At 31.7% G+C, this 19714-nt stretch overlaps 1 protein-coding gene across 2 annotated transcripts in view; it reads right to left on the reverse strand.

Annotated features, from left to right (window-relative positions):
* The window catches only part of LOC114324960 (4-hydroxyphenylpyruvate dioxygenase), an 87124-nt gene that overhangs the window by 4228 nt on the left and 63182 nt on the right, over positions 1–19714 (reverse strand). For both annotated transcript variants that reach the window (XM_050655346.1, XM_050655312.1), the window contains 3 exons: positions 14298–14490; positions 10244–10363; positions 2609–2848 (listed from right to left, as the gene is read on the reverse strand). In XM_050655346.1, the coding sequence (XP_050511303.1) occupies positions 2609–2848; positions 10244–10363; positions 14298–14490 (553 nt within the window). The remainder of the gene's footprint in view (positions 1–2608; positions 2849–10243; positions 10364–14297; positions 14491–19714) is intronic.

Consider the following 19714-nt stretch of genomic DNA (forward strand, 5'->3'; position numbering starts at 1 on the left):
AAAACCTATTATTAAAACTACTTAATCTCAAGACTATTATGTCAGTCATATGTCAGTAAATCATATGCCAAAAAACAATTTTTTTAGTTTTCTTTAAAGTTGCTTTCTTAAAAGCAATTATTAGACTTAATTAAAACCAAACGCTCTTAATTGAATCAATTTGGTTATCGTAAAGACTAAACTATGCTTCTTGTTAGAAATAATAAAACTAAACTCATCCCCTCTTCTTTCATGTCCAAAATGGTCAGCCATTTGTTTTAGAGCGAAACAGTGGTGTTGTGTGTTGTAAAAAGTGAAAGTACAGTTAGTATGGAAGAAATAAGTCGCAAGCACTGGCGAAGCGTCCATGTAACCAGTGTTACCATTGGTAACAGTTAAAAATCTTGCAAATGAATATTTTATGACTACTATGAAATAATTCCATTTATATTTTTTACCAACAGAAACATTTGTTAATAGTACCTACTTCAGTAAATAGCCAACTAGACGCACGAAAATATTGGCGAGACTATGTGAATCCGTTGCACGTTATTATACGGTGTTACCACATTTGGCAGTGGTAACGCAGGAGGAACCTCGCTATCGCTCGGGACTAGCTCGTTTCTGAAAATTTTGAAGGAGCGACGGCTCTAGAGACGGCGCGTGGGCACGCTGTGTATATCAGTATTGTAACCCTTTTTTGGATTGGTAACGTTGGTTTATTACCTATTATATATTACAGTGTGCGTGCATTTAAACATGGAAGATTGTTGCTGCGTATTGCGTAATTGATCAACTACTTGAAAAGTCATTTTCCTTGTATATTTTTTTTATATATAATTTTGAAGAAATGGAAGAATGAAAGAATTATTGAAAATGGAAGACTTAAAATATAAACAATAGTTTTCAAAATATGTTCTTTTTCCTACTTGTTCATTTTTTTATGTTAATTTTATGTTAATGGTAGAATAATATCTTTAGTTTGTTTATTATTTATTGTTATACATATTACATTTTGGGAATATTGATTTGTTTAATTTTATCCCACAGGATTGAATACAAAAACTTATATTTGGGAGGTTCAAAATAATTTTTTTAAATAAAAATTTTTTACATCTGGTTTTGGTAACACTTTAAAAAAAGTCACGCTTCGCCACTGCAGTGGCAAATGGTCGCAAGTATTTAAAATATAAACGAACTGGTCATTACGGCTTATTTTTCAAGGAATACAATACACACACAGCACTACGACGCCTCGATTTTACGGTTAGATTCACATTAAAACCGAGTGGCATTGTTGACAGCAGCATTAAAACTAAACGGTTTTAATTCCAAGGTAACCTTGTTTTATGTAGGATATAATATGCTCTTGGAAAGATATAAAATAAAACCATTTGATATTAACAATTCTCTGTCGATAGACTAAATAGTTTTATTTGGTTTTCGGCTATATTGCTTTCTGGAGATGCTGAAAGCCATGATAGATTACAATATAAGGCTTACATAAAAGTTATAAATAAGCGACTTATAGTTATAAATAACATAAATTCGATTTATTTTAACATTAAAATTGTAGATAAAATTTTTTTTTTTTTCAAATTAATATTTTTCGGATTTAAATTTTATTATTATTATTTTTTTAATCTACAAAAGTCACAAATTTTTAACATTATCAATAAAGTTGGATGCGTAAGTGTTTTTCTACCTTGGCAGTCCGAAATAACGAAATACTTTTTATTATTTTATTGGTTACAAATACGTATCTACCTATAACAATTTGTTGTCCTATATGGGGTATATGGGTTTAAAGAATCATTTAATATGGTAAATTGTCTTTAAAAGTCTCCATTTAAGAAACCTTGTTAAGTTTGCTATAAAACTGCCTGCGCTTAAACTGTCTTTTAACATGGTTATAAAAGCGCCTTCACAGCAGATTTAAAACCAGTTGCTTAAGAAAACAAAGTTTTAAGAAGGTTTTTATTTTTGGATTTATTGACCTCTTTCAGTGTGGACCCTTTTATACTGAAAGCGGTTTTATTACAACCTTAAGGTTTACTTAAAAACCAATTGGTTTTAATTTTAGTTTTATTCCACAGTTTTAAAGCATCCTTAAAAGACTTAATAAACCCGTTCGGTGCTACTTGGGATACCATGGAGCGCAACATTATACAAATAACTCAATTTTAACAGAAGTTAACATAAAAACTGGACTCACCAACTCACCACAACTCTCAACCAAAATATATTAAGATATTTTGGACATATACCTAGAAGAATAGAAGGCACGGAACGAATGATAGTTGAAGGAAACGTAGAGGGCAAAAGATCCAGAAGAAGATCTCCAGTACGAGGGTCGGACCCGGACCAAATTAAGGACATGACTGGTTACTCATTCTCCGAAGAAAAACAACACGCACAAGAGAGAGATAATTGGACAGAAATAGTTAATCAAATTACATGACACCGCTACATTCTTACGAAAGAGAAAATATAGAGGAGGAGGACTTAAATATTGAATAAAAGAATGACATCATGTAAAAATTAAAGTAAGCTAGTAGGTCTTTCATTATGTTCTATAAAATTTTTAATTATATTATTAGAATTCAAATTTAGGGGATTCTAAACTTACGTTATGGTTTCTTCTTTGAATAATTTCCAAGAAGACAGTTGGTCTGTCTTCAAGACATTTCGTGAATATCTGTAGCAAATATCCATTCTCATCGTAGTCAATCAGAATTTTAAGTTTCTGTAGTACGTCGAGGTCTTCAGCAATTTTAGTTCTGCTTGACTTAAGTTGTTCTTTTAAAATGGTGTAGTAAGAGTCAGGAATTTCCATAAACTCTACACCGCGGGCTTTCAAATTCTTAACCTAAAAGGGTATACAGACAAATTAAATATTTAATAATAATTAAGTTGTGATGCAAGTAATTCATTATATGATGGTAGTCCAGAGAAATAAGATTTTTCTCGTGACACATCCCCCTCCAGGCCGAAACCAAATTTTTTGAGTAGTATGGACATCTATATTAATAACCTTTATGTTTCCTGCAGCCGATTTTGATGATATACATAGTTATAAACAAATGAAGATCAAAAAATGGTAAATTTTCGCTTTTTTCGTCTATTACTTAAAAGTTAAGCATTCTAAACAAAATTGAGAGTAAGAAAGTCATACATCGTCTAAAAAATTTCAATATGGTGTTCGCTGAATATGTCTATCCTTATTGGTTGCTTAGAAAATTGCAAAATAAATCATACATTTTGAGTTTTTATAAATATTCATAACTTATGTAAAAATTAACTTAGAATCTTCTTATTACACGAATTGCTGAGACTTCTGGTGCTTAAATTATATTTTAAATTTTAAAGCAATTGTTCAAATAGTTTAAAAGTTATGTAATTTGTTTATCCCAAATTCATTTTTTTGCAACACTATAAGTCAGAAAATTATGAGGTTACAGTAAGACTTCTGACAATTTATGGAAGAAGAAAATTTATACTATTAACTTAATTAAAAAAAATGACACAAAGTAATTTTAAACAGTGTAAAATTATTTTGCAAAAACAAGTCGAATTTTTGCTTACTTATAAACAATTAGAATAACTTTTTAACGGTTACCCGTAGAAAAATTACTTTTTCATATTTGGAAAGACTGAATTTTTATACACACTTAGAAAACAATTAACAATTGTCCTAGGACAATTAAGGACGAAGGTAGCCCCCCTTTTTTAATTCACATGTTTTTGCAAAATAATTTTGCAGTATTTAGAATTATTTTTTGTATTTTTTTTAATTAAATTATTAGTATAAATCTTCTTCTTTCATAAACTATCCAAAGTATTAGTGTAACTTCATCATTTTCTGACTTATAGCGTTGCAAAAAAATTAATTTGGGATAAACAAATTAATTACTTTTTAAACTATTTGACGAACTGCTTTGAAATTTAGGGTATGATTTAAGCACCAGAAGTCTCAGCATTCGGTGTAATAAGAACGTTCTAAGTTAATTTTTTCATAAGTTATGAATATTTATAAAAACTCAAAATTTATGATTTATTTTGCAATCAGGAGCGTCATTTGAAATTTAGATAGGGGGGGGGGGGCAAGCATTATATATACAATACATTTATATGCAAACATAATACAAAATTGATCTATTTTTTGTAAATTTCAGTAATTTTCAGGGTAAGGGGGGGGCAAATGCCCCCCTGACCCCTATCAAATGACGCCCCTGTTTGCAATTTTCTAAGCAACCAATAAGGATAGACATGCTCAGCGAACGCCATATTGAAGTTCTTTATACGATTTACGAGTTTCTCACTCTCAAATTTGTTTAAAATACTTAATTTTTGGTTATAGACGAAAAAAGCGAAAATTTACCGTTTTTTGATCTTCATTTGTTTATAACTATATATATCATCAAAATCGGCTGCAGGAAACATATAGGTTATTAATATAGATGTCCATACTACTCAAAAAATTTGGTTTCGGCCTGGAGGGGGTTGTGTCATAAACAGGATATTTTTTTCCTTATTTCTCTGAACTACGGAGCTAAACTAGTAGTCGGAGAGATAGAAGCGGATTTTGTGCGTGATAAGTAATATGGAAAAACTATACGGGGGTATGTTTAATTAGTTGTGTAAATGACTTTCCCCAACAGCCGGAAACCAGAGTGGAGGACGAGTGGGGTGAGGGTAGTTATAATGGGTCAAAGTCGCGGTTTTTATTATTTTTTTGTGACACTCATGATCGAGATAGTGCACCAAAATTTGGGAATAAGTATGCCATGACGTAACTAAGTAAAATCTTTAGGAGCGAAACGCTGCGTGGTCGACAAAGGGTGGGGGTAGGGGTGAATATAAAAAATATAAAGGGTTTTTTTGCGACGTTCGTGATTGAGATAGTGCACCAAAATTTGAGAATAAGTAGACCATGACATAACTGAGTAAAATCCTAAGAGCCGGAAACCAGAGTGGTAACTACGAGCGTAGTTATAAGGGATCAAAGTCGCGGTTTTTATTATTTTTTTTTGTGACGCTCAAGATCAAAATAGTGAACCAAAATTTGGGAGTAAGTAGCTCATGACGTAACTAAGCAAAATCTCCAGGGGCGGAAACCAGAGTTGGGGATGAGAGTAGTTTTAAGGGGTCAAAGTCGCAGTTTGTATATTTTTTTTGTGACGCATCACAACATTTGTCCCCCACGCAGCGTTCCGCCCCTGGAGATTTTACTTAGTAATGTCATGATCAACTTATTCCCAAATTTTGGTGCACTATCTCGACCACGAAGGGCAAAAAACACCTTATATTTTTATACTCACCCCTGCCTACCACCCCTTTGTAGACCAAGCAGCGTCCCGATCCTAGAGATTTTACTTAGTTACGTCATGACCTACTTACTCCAAAATTTGGTGCACTATCTCCATCATGAGCGTCACAAAAAAAAAATAATAAAAACCGCGAATTTTACCCCTTATAACTACCCTCCTCCCCCACTCTGGTTTCCGCCTCTGGGGATTTTACTTAGTTATGTCATGACCTACTTATTCCCAAATTTTGGTGCACTATTTCGATCATGAGCGTCACAAAAAAAATAATAAATTCCGCGAATTTGAACCATTATAACTACCCTCGTCCCCTACTCTGGTTTCCGGCTCTAGGGATTTTACTTAGTTATGTCATGGTCTACTTATTCCCAAATTGTGGTGCACTATCTCAATCACAAACATCGCCAAAACCCTTTACATTTTTTATATTCACCCCTACCCCCAACCCTTTGTCGGCCACGCAGCGTTCCGCCCCTAGAGATTTTACTTAGTTACGTCATGACCTACTTATTCCCAAATTTTTGTGCACTCGATCATGAGCGTCATGAAAAAAATAATAAAAACCGCGACTTTGACCCCTTATAACTACCCTCGTCCCCCACTCTGGTTTCCGGCCGTTGGGGAAAGCCATGTACACAACTAATTCAATATATCCCCGTATAGTTTTTCCATATCCTACTTATCACGCACAAAATCCGCTCCCAGTTCTTAGACTATAGGTAAATTCTTAATAGTCCAGGAACCGAAGCTTTTCACCTCGCAATTTTTACAGAATAGATCGATTTGCTTGAAAATTTGAAAATAAGTAGTGGATAGTCCAAGGATCCAAATCTATTTGATGCCGAAAGGCGCTTATATCATGTGGGTGGTTGCCACCCAATGTCGGGGTGGAAATTTTTTATTATATTTTGACCGCAAAAGTTGACAAAAACACTAATTCTAAGCAAAAAATGTTCCACACATTTTTTTGATAAAATTAATAGTTTTCGATTTATTCGCTATCGAAAGTGTTAGTTTTATATCGAAAAAATCAATGTTTTTCGATATACTCATTTACGATTCACTAAATTTTTGCCGTAGAAAAATTTTTTTCGAACTAAGTTCTTGGGAATTAAATAACCTATAATTTCATATTTAAACATTTTTTCGTATCTCTGATGCTAATCTTTCTATTCTGAAGAAAATGGCATTTTTTATTAAACTACAAAAATTTGTTATTCGCTTTTAACTGCAGTTTTTTAAAAACTAGTCATTCTAAGCCAGTCAAACTTCTAAAATCTGTTAACAATATATAAATAAACAAGAATAAATAAGGCCAATGACTAAAAACACCGCTTACTTACATTGTTATGCTTCCAATTGGATTTCTCCTTTTTTTTAATATATTGACTTTTAACTGTAACCTTTTAATTTTTTATTTTGGAAAGTTTGTTAAAAATAATTTTGTAGGTTTTTGCAAGATCTATAAGACTATTAATATTAATTTTTTTTTTAAATTCTCAGTCGCAAAAAGAGGTGACTTGGAAAGGGTTGGTAAAGGTCGTTTTTACATGTTATTACAAGTTTTGATTGCCAATGGCTCACTCAATTTTTGCCGTAGAAAAAACTTTGGAAACCAGGTTCTTGTGAATTAAATAAGCTACAATTTCATATTTAATCATTTTTTCGTATCTCTGATGCTAATATTTCTATTCTGAAGGAAAGCCATTTTTTTCCAAACTACAAAAATTCGTTATTCACTTTTAACTCCATTTTTTTAAGAATTAATCATTCCAAGCCAGTCAAAATTCTAGATCCTCTTAATAATACATAAATAAAGAAGAACAAATAAGATCAATGACTAATTTTAATTAGGGTGGTAATTAGGAGGTTGCTTCCGGTCACGTTTTCGCTGAAAAAAATAGGGACTGGCACTCTTTTCATTATAAGTCACTTAATTTTTAAGCTAGAGACTTTTTTATTTCTGGAGATAGATATTTTGAAATACTTTAAATTAGTTTAAATAAGTTATCCTCAAAAAATGCATAGTTTATCCGTCTTTTGACTTTGAAACTACAATATTTAGCATTTGATGACGAAGAGCTAACATATAATAATGCATAGCTCGCAGCTCGATTACTATTGGTCTTAAAGAAAATAAAAAAAAAGGTTTTGTTTATTTTTTCAAAAGGTACATTTTTGTTAAGTAAAGTTATTTTGATAAAACAAAAACTTTTGGAGTTATTAGCAGAAAACTTATTAAAAACATTGATTTTTTCGATATAAATCTAACACCTTCGATAGCAAATAAATCTAAAACTATTAATTTTATTAAAACGTTTTTTGCTTAGAATTAATATTGTTACCAACTTTTGTGGTCAAAATATAATAAAATATTTCCACCCCCGAGATGGAGTGGCAACCACCCCCATGGTAAAAGCGCCTTTCGGCATCATATAGATTTTGATCCTTGGATTATCCACTACTTATTCTATTACCAGTCTGCAAAAAATGCGAGGTTTTGTCCTATTTTAAGCTTCATTACGTGGACTATAAATTTGGCTATTCTACACAGTGACCTAAAAGATTCATTATTGATAATTCTAATTTATGTTCTCTCAACCGATCTCGATTTCTAAAAAATCTATTCTCCATTTTGGAGATACATTTACTACCTAGACAGATTTGAAAAATTTGTTATAGGTCGTTATAATGTTAGCAAACAAATGCCCCATAGCATACAGACAATAATAAATATATTGTTCTGAAGCTATTTCTTTGTGGCATTTATGTAATTTACTATTCTAACTGGGAAATAAGCCACATATAACTTAAAAAATGATTTTATTTACGTCTTTACTTCCACATCGGACGACGTTATCAACATACAAAATATTACTAAATTAAACAAAAATGTTGTTGCTTAGTAAAAAAATAGAAAAATTATTCTTATAATAATTTAATTAATTCTGACTCATTCGTATCGGCAATTCAGACATATATTATACATTTTAAGGTGAAGAATTTAAAATGATATTGCCAATATTTATGAATTGCATTCCTGGGACGACTTTATTGAAAGATAGTTCATTCGATTACATGAAATTAACCCCAACTCAAAAATATCCGTCACAAAAAAATCATAGCATATGATTTGTCTTTAAAAGACGCCCACATGCAATGGTGACAGTAAAAATCTCGTGTTAGTGATTCCATAGTAAATCACGAGGAAAAACCAGGAAAAAAACTCATGATACTATCCCGACATTGTAAGTATGTGGTTTTACATTCAGTTTACTCTCAAAACCAACACTAAAACTCTGGTTTTATATGTACCTATATTATTTTAAATCACAAATAATATTAATAATACATAGATATATAAATAATACTAAAATATAAATTAAGTACTATCCTGGATATGTTATTGGGTTACTAAACGCTGTATTTTCTTTCTATTGAAATATATTTCTATTTTCTTATAATTTTTTTAAATTAAATTGTGGCTAATTGTCTAGTTACAATAGTAAATTAGACAATAATATATTGGGATGTTTCCTCTTCATTTTCGCGGATTCTTTATGATGCTCCCTTTGCCTATTTTACAGATATACAGATATCAGAAGTGATTTAAGTTTAAGTTTAAAGACCTTCGAGCTTAATCGACTCCAGTTTTTATTTCTGTATTCGGATACTACTTCTTTGGAAGATGCCAAATAAATTCTGACATTTTTGAATCTAATATTAAAACAGATTTAGAAATCGAAAAGATGCATGAACTTTTTTGTTTTTCAAACGTTTCATTAACAAATTAAAAGAGAAGATTTTGCACATTGGAAGATTTTATGTGAGGCAGCCATTTTTATTTTTCTTCCTTAATGTTTCTGGTAGAGTGCTGTTATGACAATTTTCTTGTGTGCCGATTCATTTACAATTAGACTAGAATTGAACTGCTGCCTGTGCCATTATCGACAAATTACGTTTTTGTTTTATTTTCTGATTTCCTGACTGGATATCGAAACATCAAAATAAAACATACAATATAAATTTTTAATACAACCCACTTGCAGTTTGCCCTTCTCCAAGTAGTCTATGTAGATCACAGCCTATGTATCTCAGAAAACGGTAACCATTACCTTTCCGGCCTGGAGACAGCCTTCGCCTTCTTCGGAATACGTTCACCGGGTGAAGTCCACTGTTTCGACTGTTTCTTGGTCTCTGGTGAGTACGTTTCGCTGACGGTTAAGTAGGCCGCGGTTAAGTAAACGCTGGCGCTGCTCTGAAGCCACGGTTAAGTAGGCCGCGCACTGAATCGGCATAGAGCGATCGGCTCGGCTAAGAGCAATCGGCAGATTTTGCTATACATGGAAATAAATAAGCCACCGCGCACCGCCTAAGAACGTTCGACTGTCTCAGCTATCTCGTGAATTTTTTTCACGTTATCCTCCATGGTAGTAGTTTTCCGGGCACATGGGCTTGACTTTTCAAAAACCAACATGCGGCCACGTAGAACTTCGTTAAACCAACTTTCGATGGTCGCCATCCAAGGACAAGAGTAAAGGTAGAATTCCGCACCAAGCGACCGAGACAGGAGACCGCGACAGGCGACAGATAGGTCACGATAAACGATAGTTGGTCGCTCTTCTCGGTCGCGGGCTGCAGAACTACCCTGATATAATTGCATTGAGAGCTGTCGTGGGGAGACCTCGCCTATCTGTCGCCTGTCTCGGTCTCCTGTCTCGGTCGCTTGGTGCGGAATTCTACCTTAACGATGCACAGTATCAAAGCGCTCTATGATTTTACTGCGTAATTTACTTTTCAAAATCAAGAATCCAGTCTTCAACCGAGATTGCTGTCTTCGAGAATGTATTGTACTACAAGATAAAGATAGTACATTTCTCTTGCGATAGTGGCGCCAATGTGCGCACTGATATTTAATTTTAATAATTTTTACTTACACTGGTTATAATATCTTGTGTGTTAAGAGCAATATGTTGTACTCCAGCTCCACCGTAATATTCAACATATTCTTGAATTTGACTCTTCTTCTTTCCAGGAGCAGGCTCGTTTATTGGCATCTAAAAATGTACAGTTTATAAATAATTATTATAAACAAATATTATAAAATGGCGAAAAATAAACAAATGGATTAGAAAATTCGGAAAGCAGATTAAATTTTGGCGATCATATGAATACAATACATAGGAGACTTCAATTGAAGTGGAACGATAATCTAAAAAAGTTCCTGAAACAAAATTGATTGAATGAAATTTAGTAGATGAGACAAGGGAGGTTTACATATGAAAATGGATATAACGCACGATTAATACCACATTATTAGACAAAAAACTAAAGTTTGAATAAGATGCAAAGAAAGTTTAAAAGGCCATTATTATTTATTTCGTATTTAGTATTGGATATCTTGTGCAAATAAAATGAATAAATTCGATATCTCGAAACAGGTCGATTTTTATTTTTAAATTATGATTTTTTGACATATATATCATACTAGTGACGTCATTCATCTGGGCGTGATGACGTAGGTGACGATTTTTTAAAACGAGAATAGGGGTCATGTGGTGGCTCATTTGAAAGGTTATTCAATTCTCGATTGAGTAATATAAACATTAACATCATTATTTATACAGGGTGGCCAAAAAATAATTTTTGAATTAAATTAATTGCCGCAAACAGAAGAATGTATGTAATTTATTCAACTCAAAATACATTTTACAGCTGTTCTGAAGCTATTTTCTTTTGGCATTTTTATAATCAAGTATATTCAAATGGGAAATAAGCCACAATTTTATTTTGTATTTTGACAACGACACCCGACTTGGGCGTCGAAACGTTAATAAAATCATTTTTAGGTAAAATTGTGGCTTATTTCCCATTTGAATATACTTGATAACATTTTACAGCTGTCACAAAAAAGAAAAAAAATGTTTATTTGAGAACTAAACATTGCTTTTCGCTTAGATTAAATGTTCAAACCGCCAAGAGGCATTTGGGTGGATGTTTATTTAATTTAAGTGGAAGATTCTTTAGTTCTCTGTTCAGTAATATAAACATTACCACACAAATTGACACAAAAAAAGGAATGTCTGTCATGAAACTGAATAGCTCATAAATGTAAAGTCCCGTGATCATAGATTATTTGAAGTGAAGTGATTGTTGACAAAACGATGACACAGGACAGGGGCACAAGGCCTCATGGCAGAGATGCAGGTTAGGTAACCAGAATAGACCATTGATCATTGTCATAAAATTATAAACATTTAATAAAGTACTATAACAATTAATAAGACTTTAAACATTATTATAAACGTTGTTTATAATTTTTTTTTAGTTCTTTCAAAGCGTCAAAGTGAGTTTAAAGTACAAGCTAATTACTTACAAAAAATATCGATTATTAGTTTAATGGTTATATTTTAATTAAAGATTATAATTGATTTTCTTTGTAATTTACACGCGCGAAAGTAGACTAATACAGTACCGCAGCTAAAATTTTCACTCGAAGCGACGACCGCCGCGCGACGTACACCGTCCACATACACAACTCGCGAGAGTTTAAAGCGTGTCAGTCGCTTCGAGTGAACATTAATTTTATCTCCGGCTCTGTATTAAACCTACTTTCGCGCTAAAAATTACAAAAAAACATTTTTAAACTTTGATTAAAATATAACCATTGAACTAATGTTTGATATTTTTTGAGAGTAATTAGTTTGTACCATAAACTCACTTTTAAGCTTTGAAACAACTAAAACAAATTATAAACAACGGATTATTCGTATGTTTATTTTGCTGTTTCATAACTTTTTTGCAAATGGTTGGAAAACATTTTTAAAGCATTCATTTTCAAGACCTTTGAAATACGCATTTTAAGTATTTTTTATAATTATAATATAATAAAAAATTTCTGATAAATGTTAATTTGTTTATTAACATTTAAAGATTACGCAAAAAAATGAAAAATTTATATTTTGTCGACAAAATATTAAATAGGTATCACATCTTTATAACCTTTCTAAGTTTGATCAATGTCTCATGATTATTTTGGTTGTTATTGCGACTCTAAATTGTTAATTAACAATTAAATTGTTGCTAAAATATTCGTTTAATTTTCACCGGCTTCTGAAGTTATAATCTATACCAAGAAAGCTTTAATTTCAACAAGTTATTTAATTATTGATAAATAATTACTTGCCCAAAAAATTTATTTGAAAATTCGAGATTTTGTTGGGAAAACCCACATTTTCCGAGGAAAATTTTCATCGGAGCAAATCGCGAAAAACATGCCTCTATGTAGAATTAAATTGGGGTGAATTTTTATTTGAGTGTTTTTGGTGTAAAGTTAAAATCTTTGGAGTTATAGACCAATAATTAAAAAAAACAGAGCCATTTTGTTAATAAAAAAGTGGCACACTATCTGCGGACTTTGCATACCTACATTATTAATGTATAGGATCATAATATTCGATTCCAGCAATAAAATTGCTGGTAAATAACCTTTCTTTGTACTTTACTAATTAGACCAGCGTATTATATCTATTTTTTTTTCAAAATTTAAAGATTATGCAAAAAAACGAAAAATTTATATTTTGTCGATAAAATATTAAATAAGCATCTCATCTTTATAATCTTTATAAGTTTGATCAATGTATCATGATTATTTTGGTTATTATTGCGATCGTAAATTGTTAATTAACAATTGAATTGTTGCTAAAATATCCGTTTAATTTTTAGCGGCTTCTGGAATACAATCTATACCAAGAAAGCTTTGATGTCACTAAGTTATTTAATTATTGATTAATAATTACTTACCTAAAACTTTATTTGAAAATTAGAGATTTTGTTGGGAAAACCCGCATTTTCCGAGGAAAATTTTCGTTGGAGCAAATCGGGAAAAACACATCTCTATGCAGAATTTAATTGCGGTGAATTTTTATTTGAGTGTTTTTGGTGTAAATTAAAATCTTCGGAGTTATAGAGCAATAATTGAAAAAAATACGATTTGTCGGCGCCATTTTGTTTATAAAAAAAGTAGCACACTATCTGCGGACTTTGCATACCTATATTATTAATATATAGGATTTTATAATTCGATTCCAGCAATAAAATTGCTGGTAGATAACTTTTCCATGAATTTTGATAATTAGCCCAGAGTAATACTATTGTCAAAAAACAGAAACAAGGTTGATCTGACAAGCTGCCACCCACCTGCTTTTTGGCAGTTTGAATATTGAATTTAAGCGAAACACAATGTTTATTTGTCAAATACACATTTTCTCTGTTCTCTGACAGCAGTAAAATGTATTTTGAGTTAAATAAATTACATACTTTCTTCTTTTTGTGCAAATTAATTTAATTCAAAAAAAAATTTAACACCCTGTATAAATAATTATGTTATTATTTACATTATCTACTAAATAAAGAATTGAATAACCTTTCAAATGAGCTAACATACGATCCCTATTCTTTTTTAAAAAAATCATCGATTATGTGATCACGCCCAAATGGATGACGTCACTAATGTGATATATATGCCAAAAAAATCATAATTTAAAAAATAAAACTCGACCTGTTTCTGAATTTTTCCTTAAAGTCGATAGCTTACAAGATTTCTTCCTTTCATTTGCACCATACTGTATATTATAAATATATATATTTTGTTTCAAATTATTGGCTTTTGAACTATTTCATTCCTAGAATTGAATAAATTGTTTAGTATCTGAGCGCATCATATGCTCTTAATAGAAATGTCACATTTCTTTATTTCTTAATTTTTGTGAGGTTTTAGGAAGAACATTCGACTCATAAAGGTGTATTTAATTCTTGAAAATTAAAAAATGCCTATCGAGTTTATTGACGATCAACATTATTCTTATAATTGCTCTTCCAAGTTTTATTTATTATAGTCAAAGTAAAATAATACCATTAATTATGCAGCCTATTGTAGATATATGTATATTGGAATAATAAGATACGTAAGTGTGGAAAGCAAATTAGTACCTTTATATTTTCTTCCCAGTTAGCCATTACAATAGATCTTAGTGCAGAATACTCAGTGTGAATCTGGCTGTCATCTACAGACCAAAATCTGTGGAATTGTAAAACATCTTCGTACCATTTGGCAACGGATTCCATTTCTTTGTCATCCTGGTTTCCTACGATATGATCGATGAAATCCAAATTTGTGGCTGGACTGAAAATAATTATTTTATAGAGTTTTGTATAAATCACTACAGAATAATTATATTGACTGAACACAAAAAAGTCATGGACTACCTAGTACTGTTAAAGTAAAGATATTTAACCGATTTTGTTACAAGTGATTTTTTTTCTTTGTAATGTTTATCGTAAGTAAACTGCTATACCTCGTTTTTAAACTAAGAGGAGTAATTCAAATTTACCGCGCCGTAATGCTTGTTTATAGTTGGTCTAACCGCAGACAAGTTTACTTCACTAAATTTCATCAATGTCAATAGGGTGGTTCGCCAAAATAAGCGGCATATTTTGTAACTCGCTTTTTTCTTAAGTCCTTTACATACTGTGTTTCAAATTGTGTTGCCAAAGTTAAGTTATACAATAGATCAGTGGTTCCCAACCTTTTATGTCTGGCGACCCACCTTCTGATGTTTTTTCATATTCGCGACCCATCCCTTAGTCATGATGATAGAAAAAAAAATAAGGAACATGGTCACTGTACGCTACTTAGCTACTAGAGCCACGCCGCGACCCATCTGAAATCAGCCCGCGACCCACTAGTGGGTCGCGACCCACCGGTTGGGAAACGCTGCAATAGATGAATATACGCCACTTAACATTAATTAAAAAAAAAGTATTTTTACAAGCATTCTATGCAATTTTAATGTAAAAATATCAACTCCGAAGCTGTAACTCACAAGGTTTTTGATTTGTTTCATAGTATTACACACTGAAAAGTTACAAAAGTGCAGATTATTTTATCAATAATTAATTAAAAACCCAATGTAATTTAAAACTGTCAAATTAATAATTTTCATTTTTAAAATTAAACCATAAAAATCTACTACTAAAAACTGTAACCAACTTTGTGCATCAACACCGAGACCTCATGAAAATATATGAAAATTTAGGCCAAACTGCACTATACTGTATGGCAGGCAGCTTGACAAGACAGGAACGCTTCAGTCTAACCCAAATTGTGGAAGAAAGTGGACGAACATAATATCGTTAAGCGATAGAAAATTTTTCAAGGTGTCTTAAGCTAAGCGTATGTTTTTATACAGTCAACACCGAAGCCTTCGTAAAAGCTTAATTTTGCTAATTTTTTAATATGTTTTTCTTCTAAGTATGCGCTATAAAGTTTTTTTTAACACAAGATGAATAAAGCAGAATTATTTTTAATATTTTGTAGAAAGTAGAATTAAAAATGTATAAAATCATCAACACCGAAGCAATCAACTCCGAAGCCCAGTCGTTCCTCGGAGTTGACGAACGTGCCTCGGAGTTGTTTAAAGTGTGTGAATAGTCATTCTTAAACTAAAAAAATACAATTTAAATTTAGTCTGATATAGGAAAAGGGTTACTGGGTAAGCTGTCAAGATGTTTCGGTCGGTTTGGTAATTATCTTCTTTTTATAGAAAATGGTTCGTATATACTTGAGTACGACGGAAAAATGAAGGCGAAAGCCCCCAAAATCGTCAAATAAAGATTTTATGAAAGAAATTAATTTTTTATGCAGCTATGCTTATTTCTGTAAGAATATACCATTTTGGGTAGTCTTCTCTAATGTTGATAAAAGATACATCTGCTGTCTATGTAGGCACATTATGTGAAAACATGGAGCTCATGTGTGGAAGCGGATAACAAATAATTATGTTGACATGGAGAAAACGGAGAAAAGACAGAAGAATGTGTAGAAAGGAAACGCCAAGATTGTGTTCAAAAGCAGATTAGATTTTTGAAGTGTAACGGAACATTGTCACGCAAAACGTCAAACTGACAGTGCCCATTAAAATCTGCTCTTAATAAAATTAACTATTTAGCGAGTTAATTAGTAGAAAAAAGGACACTTGGTGTGATTTAAAAACTGATATTGATTGAGTGCGATAAACAGTGCTATAAGCGACCCCCAACGGGGGAAGCTTTTTCCCCAGGGACACCATTAGGTGAAAACTTTTCAGGTGCTAGTGAGAATAGTGAAATGGATATTATTGAATCAAGTTTAATAGAAAATTTGGATGATTCTACTGCGAAAATTACAACTAAAACCAGAGATGTTATTAAAGTGCCGACACAACAAATTCCACCTCCGCAAAAAGTTGTAGAGAAAAAATTGTTCAACGTTGCATCAGATAAGTACAATTTTAATAATGTTTATGTATATATAGAAAAATCAAACAATCAGGATATTGGCCGTTTACATCCACTTACTGTTGCGGACATTTTGCATAAAAAATTGAACATTCCTAATATTATTGAAATAAAAGCCATTGGAAAAAACAGAATTAAAGTTTTGTTAAGGTCAATCGTAGATGCAAATAATTTAGTTAAAAATATAAAATTAAAAGACCAAAACTTAGTAGCATATGTCCCTAACCATTTACTAGAAATAAGAGGCCTAATAAGAGATATTGATACTCAATACGATGAAAAGTATTTGTTAGATAATAGTAAATCTCCCTCCCCCATAATAGCCTTTAAAAGAACTTACAGAAAAGTTGACACCGATGGAAAAACTAACTATGTACCCAAAAGGACAATGATAGTCACCTTCGAAGGAAATATTCTCCCTAGCTACATTTCAATAAATAGTGTATTTTTTCCTGTTGAAACCTACATTGGCAAAGTAACACAGTGTTACAATTGCTTAAGATTTGGACATATTTCCAAGCAGTGTCGCAGTCCACAAGCACATTGCATAAAATGTGGAAAAATCAAAAATGAAGATCATACATGTCAAGATAATGATGTTCAATGCATACATTGTGATAGTAAAGATCTTGTTTCCATATCCAAGAAGTGTCCAAAATACGAACATCAAAAGAAGATAAAGAACGTGATGATTGAGCAAAAAATTTCCTTTATCGAGGCAAAAAATTACTGTGAATCGTTCTTCTCGGGATTGTTTATTCAGAATAGATTTTCCACACTAGACAATATCGAAGACAGTTTTCCTCCCCTCCCAACATCTTCAAAAAAATCATCCCCTTCTACTACCACACATAAAAATCAAAACATTTCAAATAATACATCCCAATCCCAACCCTCCTCAAGCCACTATAATATAGCTAAAAAACGAAAAATATCACCAAACCAAACACAAAACAATTCACCCATGTTCCCTTTTAATTTTGGGCCCTCCAAACCCCTTCCTGCTAATTTAAAACCCCCAATTTGTCAAAACAAATCAGATCAAAGAGTATTGGAAACACTAATTTCCAATTATATTTTTAATTTGATTACAAATATTCAAACTGTAGATGATATAAAAACTATGAGTCAAGATAGTATTTACCATGGTATAAAAACGATTTTAGAGGATATCACTCATAAATAACATGTTCCCAGAACTTAAATCATTAAAAATTTTGCAATGGAACGGTAGATCCGTTGTTTCGAATAAAAATAGTTTAATTCATTTTTTAATAACTGAAAATATTGATATTGTATTATTAAGTGAAACCTGGTTCAAACCAAATCAAAATTATACATTTAAAGGTTATAATGTAATTCGCCAAGATAGATATGACGGGTATGCAGGTGTTGCAATTTTAATTAAAACAACTATACCATTTCGTGAAATAAATATTAGAAACAATTTTAATGAGGGAATTTTAGTTTGCGGTGCTATCGTTAAATGTAACACAATAGAATTAAGTTTTTTTATCTATATATAGACCTCCAAATATTAGTACATCCAAAAACGATTGGATAAATATCTTCTCACAAATCAAATCACCTTTTTTAATTGGCGGAGATATTAATGCTCATCACTCACTATGGGGCTCACTGCGTAATGATCCAGTTGGTAACCAAATTGTTAGCAGTATCGAAGACCTAGATCTTGTAATTTTGAATAATGGAGAACCTACATATCTTCCTAGATATGGTACTCAAAAATCTATTATTGACATTTCACTCTGCACAGCTAATATAGCCAGTAAATTTACTTGGTCAGTTTTATGTGACACCTTAGGCTCGAATCATTTTGCTATATCTATGAATTTTTCAATAACCAACACCTCACAAGAAATAATTTATCCAAAAAGCAAATGGAATATCAAGAAAGCCAATTGGTCCCTGTATACATCCTTAATTGAAAACATGTTTTCCAACTACAATAGCTCTTTCAATACTTATCAAAATTATAGTTTTCTATTAGATTGCATTAATGATGCTGCAATTAGATCTATTCCTCAATACAAAATTTTTAAATCTAAAAATCGATCGCCTCCACCATGGTGGGACCCAGAATGCGATCTGATAATCAATGACAGAAAAGAAGCATTAGCATTGTATAAACGTTCACCAAGCCTTGATAATTATCTAAATTGTCAGAAAGTTACTGCTCATACTAAAAAGCAGTTGAAACAAAAAGCCAAAGCTAGTTGGATTAAATGGTGTTCTAATTTAAGCAAAAATACCTCCTCTAAGGAGATATGGTCACAGGCCAACAAAATGAATCGAAAAGCATCTATTAGTATAAAACCCTTCAATGATAATCTATTAGACGACTTTTTTAATAAAGTATGTCCTCCTTTTGCTCAAAATTCACCTACACGATCTACACAAAGTCATCATTCAAATAATCACTTCCTGTTAAAACCATTTACTGAAACTGAATTAGATTTTGCCCTTAAAAACCGCATAAATACTTCTCCTGGTATCGATCATATAAAATACCCCATGTTAACCAACCTTCCAGATGTTGCTAAAAAACTTCTTTTAAATGTCTTCAATGATATCATCCAAAAAAATATAGTTATCGATTCTTTCAAAGACATCTTAGTTGTTCCTATCCTTAAACCCGGAAAAGACCCAAACATCGTAAGTTCATATAGACCAATATCCTTACTGTCTTGTATTTTTAAAACTTTAGAAAGGCTTATAAAATTTAGATTAGATTGGTGGTTACAAAAAGAGAATTTACTTCCAGTAAACCAGTTTGGTTACAAAAGAGGTTTTGGAACTCTAGACGCTTTAACAACACTTGTTGTAGATGTACAGAATAACTTAACTAAAAATAACTACTTAGCAGCACTATTCTTAGATATTGAAGGAGCATATGACTCAGTTTGTTTATCAACCTTAAAACATAAAATGGTAAATTTTTTTCATATGCCAATTGCTTTCGTTAACACAATAATCGGTTTCTATACAGATAGGGTAATTTACATCAGAGATCATAATAATAAACTAATAGGACCTCGACATAATTATTA

The sequence above is a fragment of the Diabrotica virgifera genome, chromosome 1 (genome assembly GCF_917563875.1).
Source record: "Diabrotica virgifera virgifera chromosome 1, PGI_DIABVI_V3a".
Lineage (NCBI taxonomy): Eukaryota > Metazoa > Arthropoda > Insecta > Coleoptera > Chrysomelidae > Diabrotica > Diabrotica virgifera.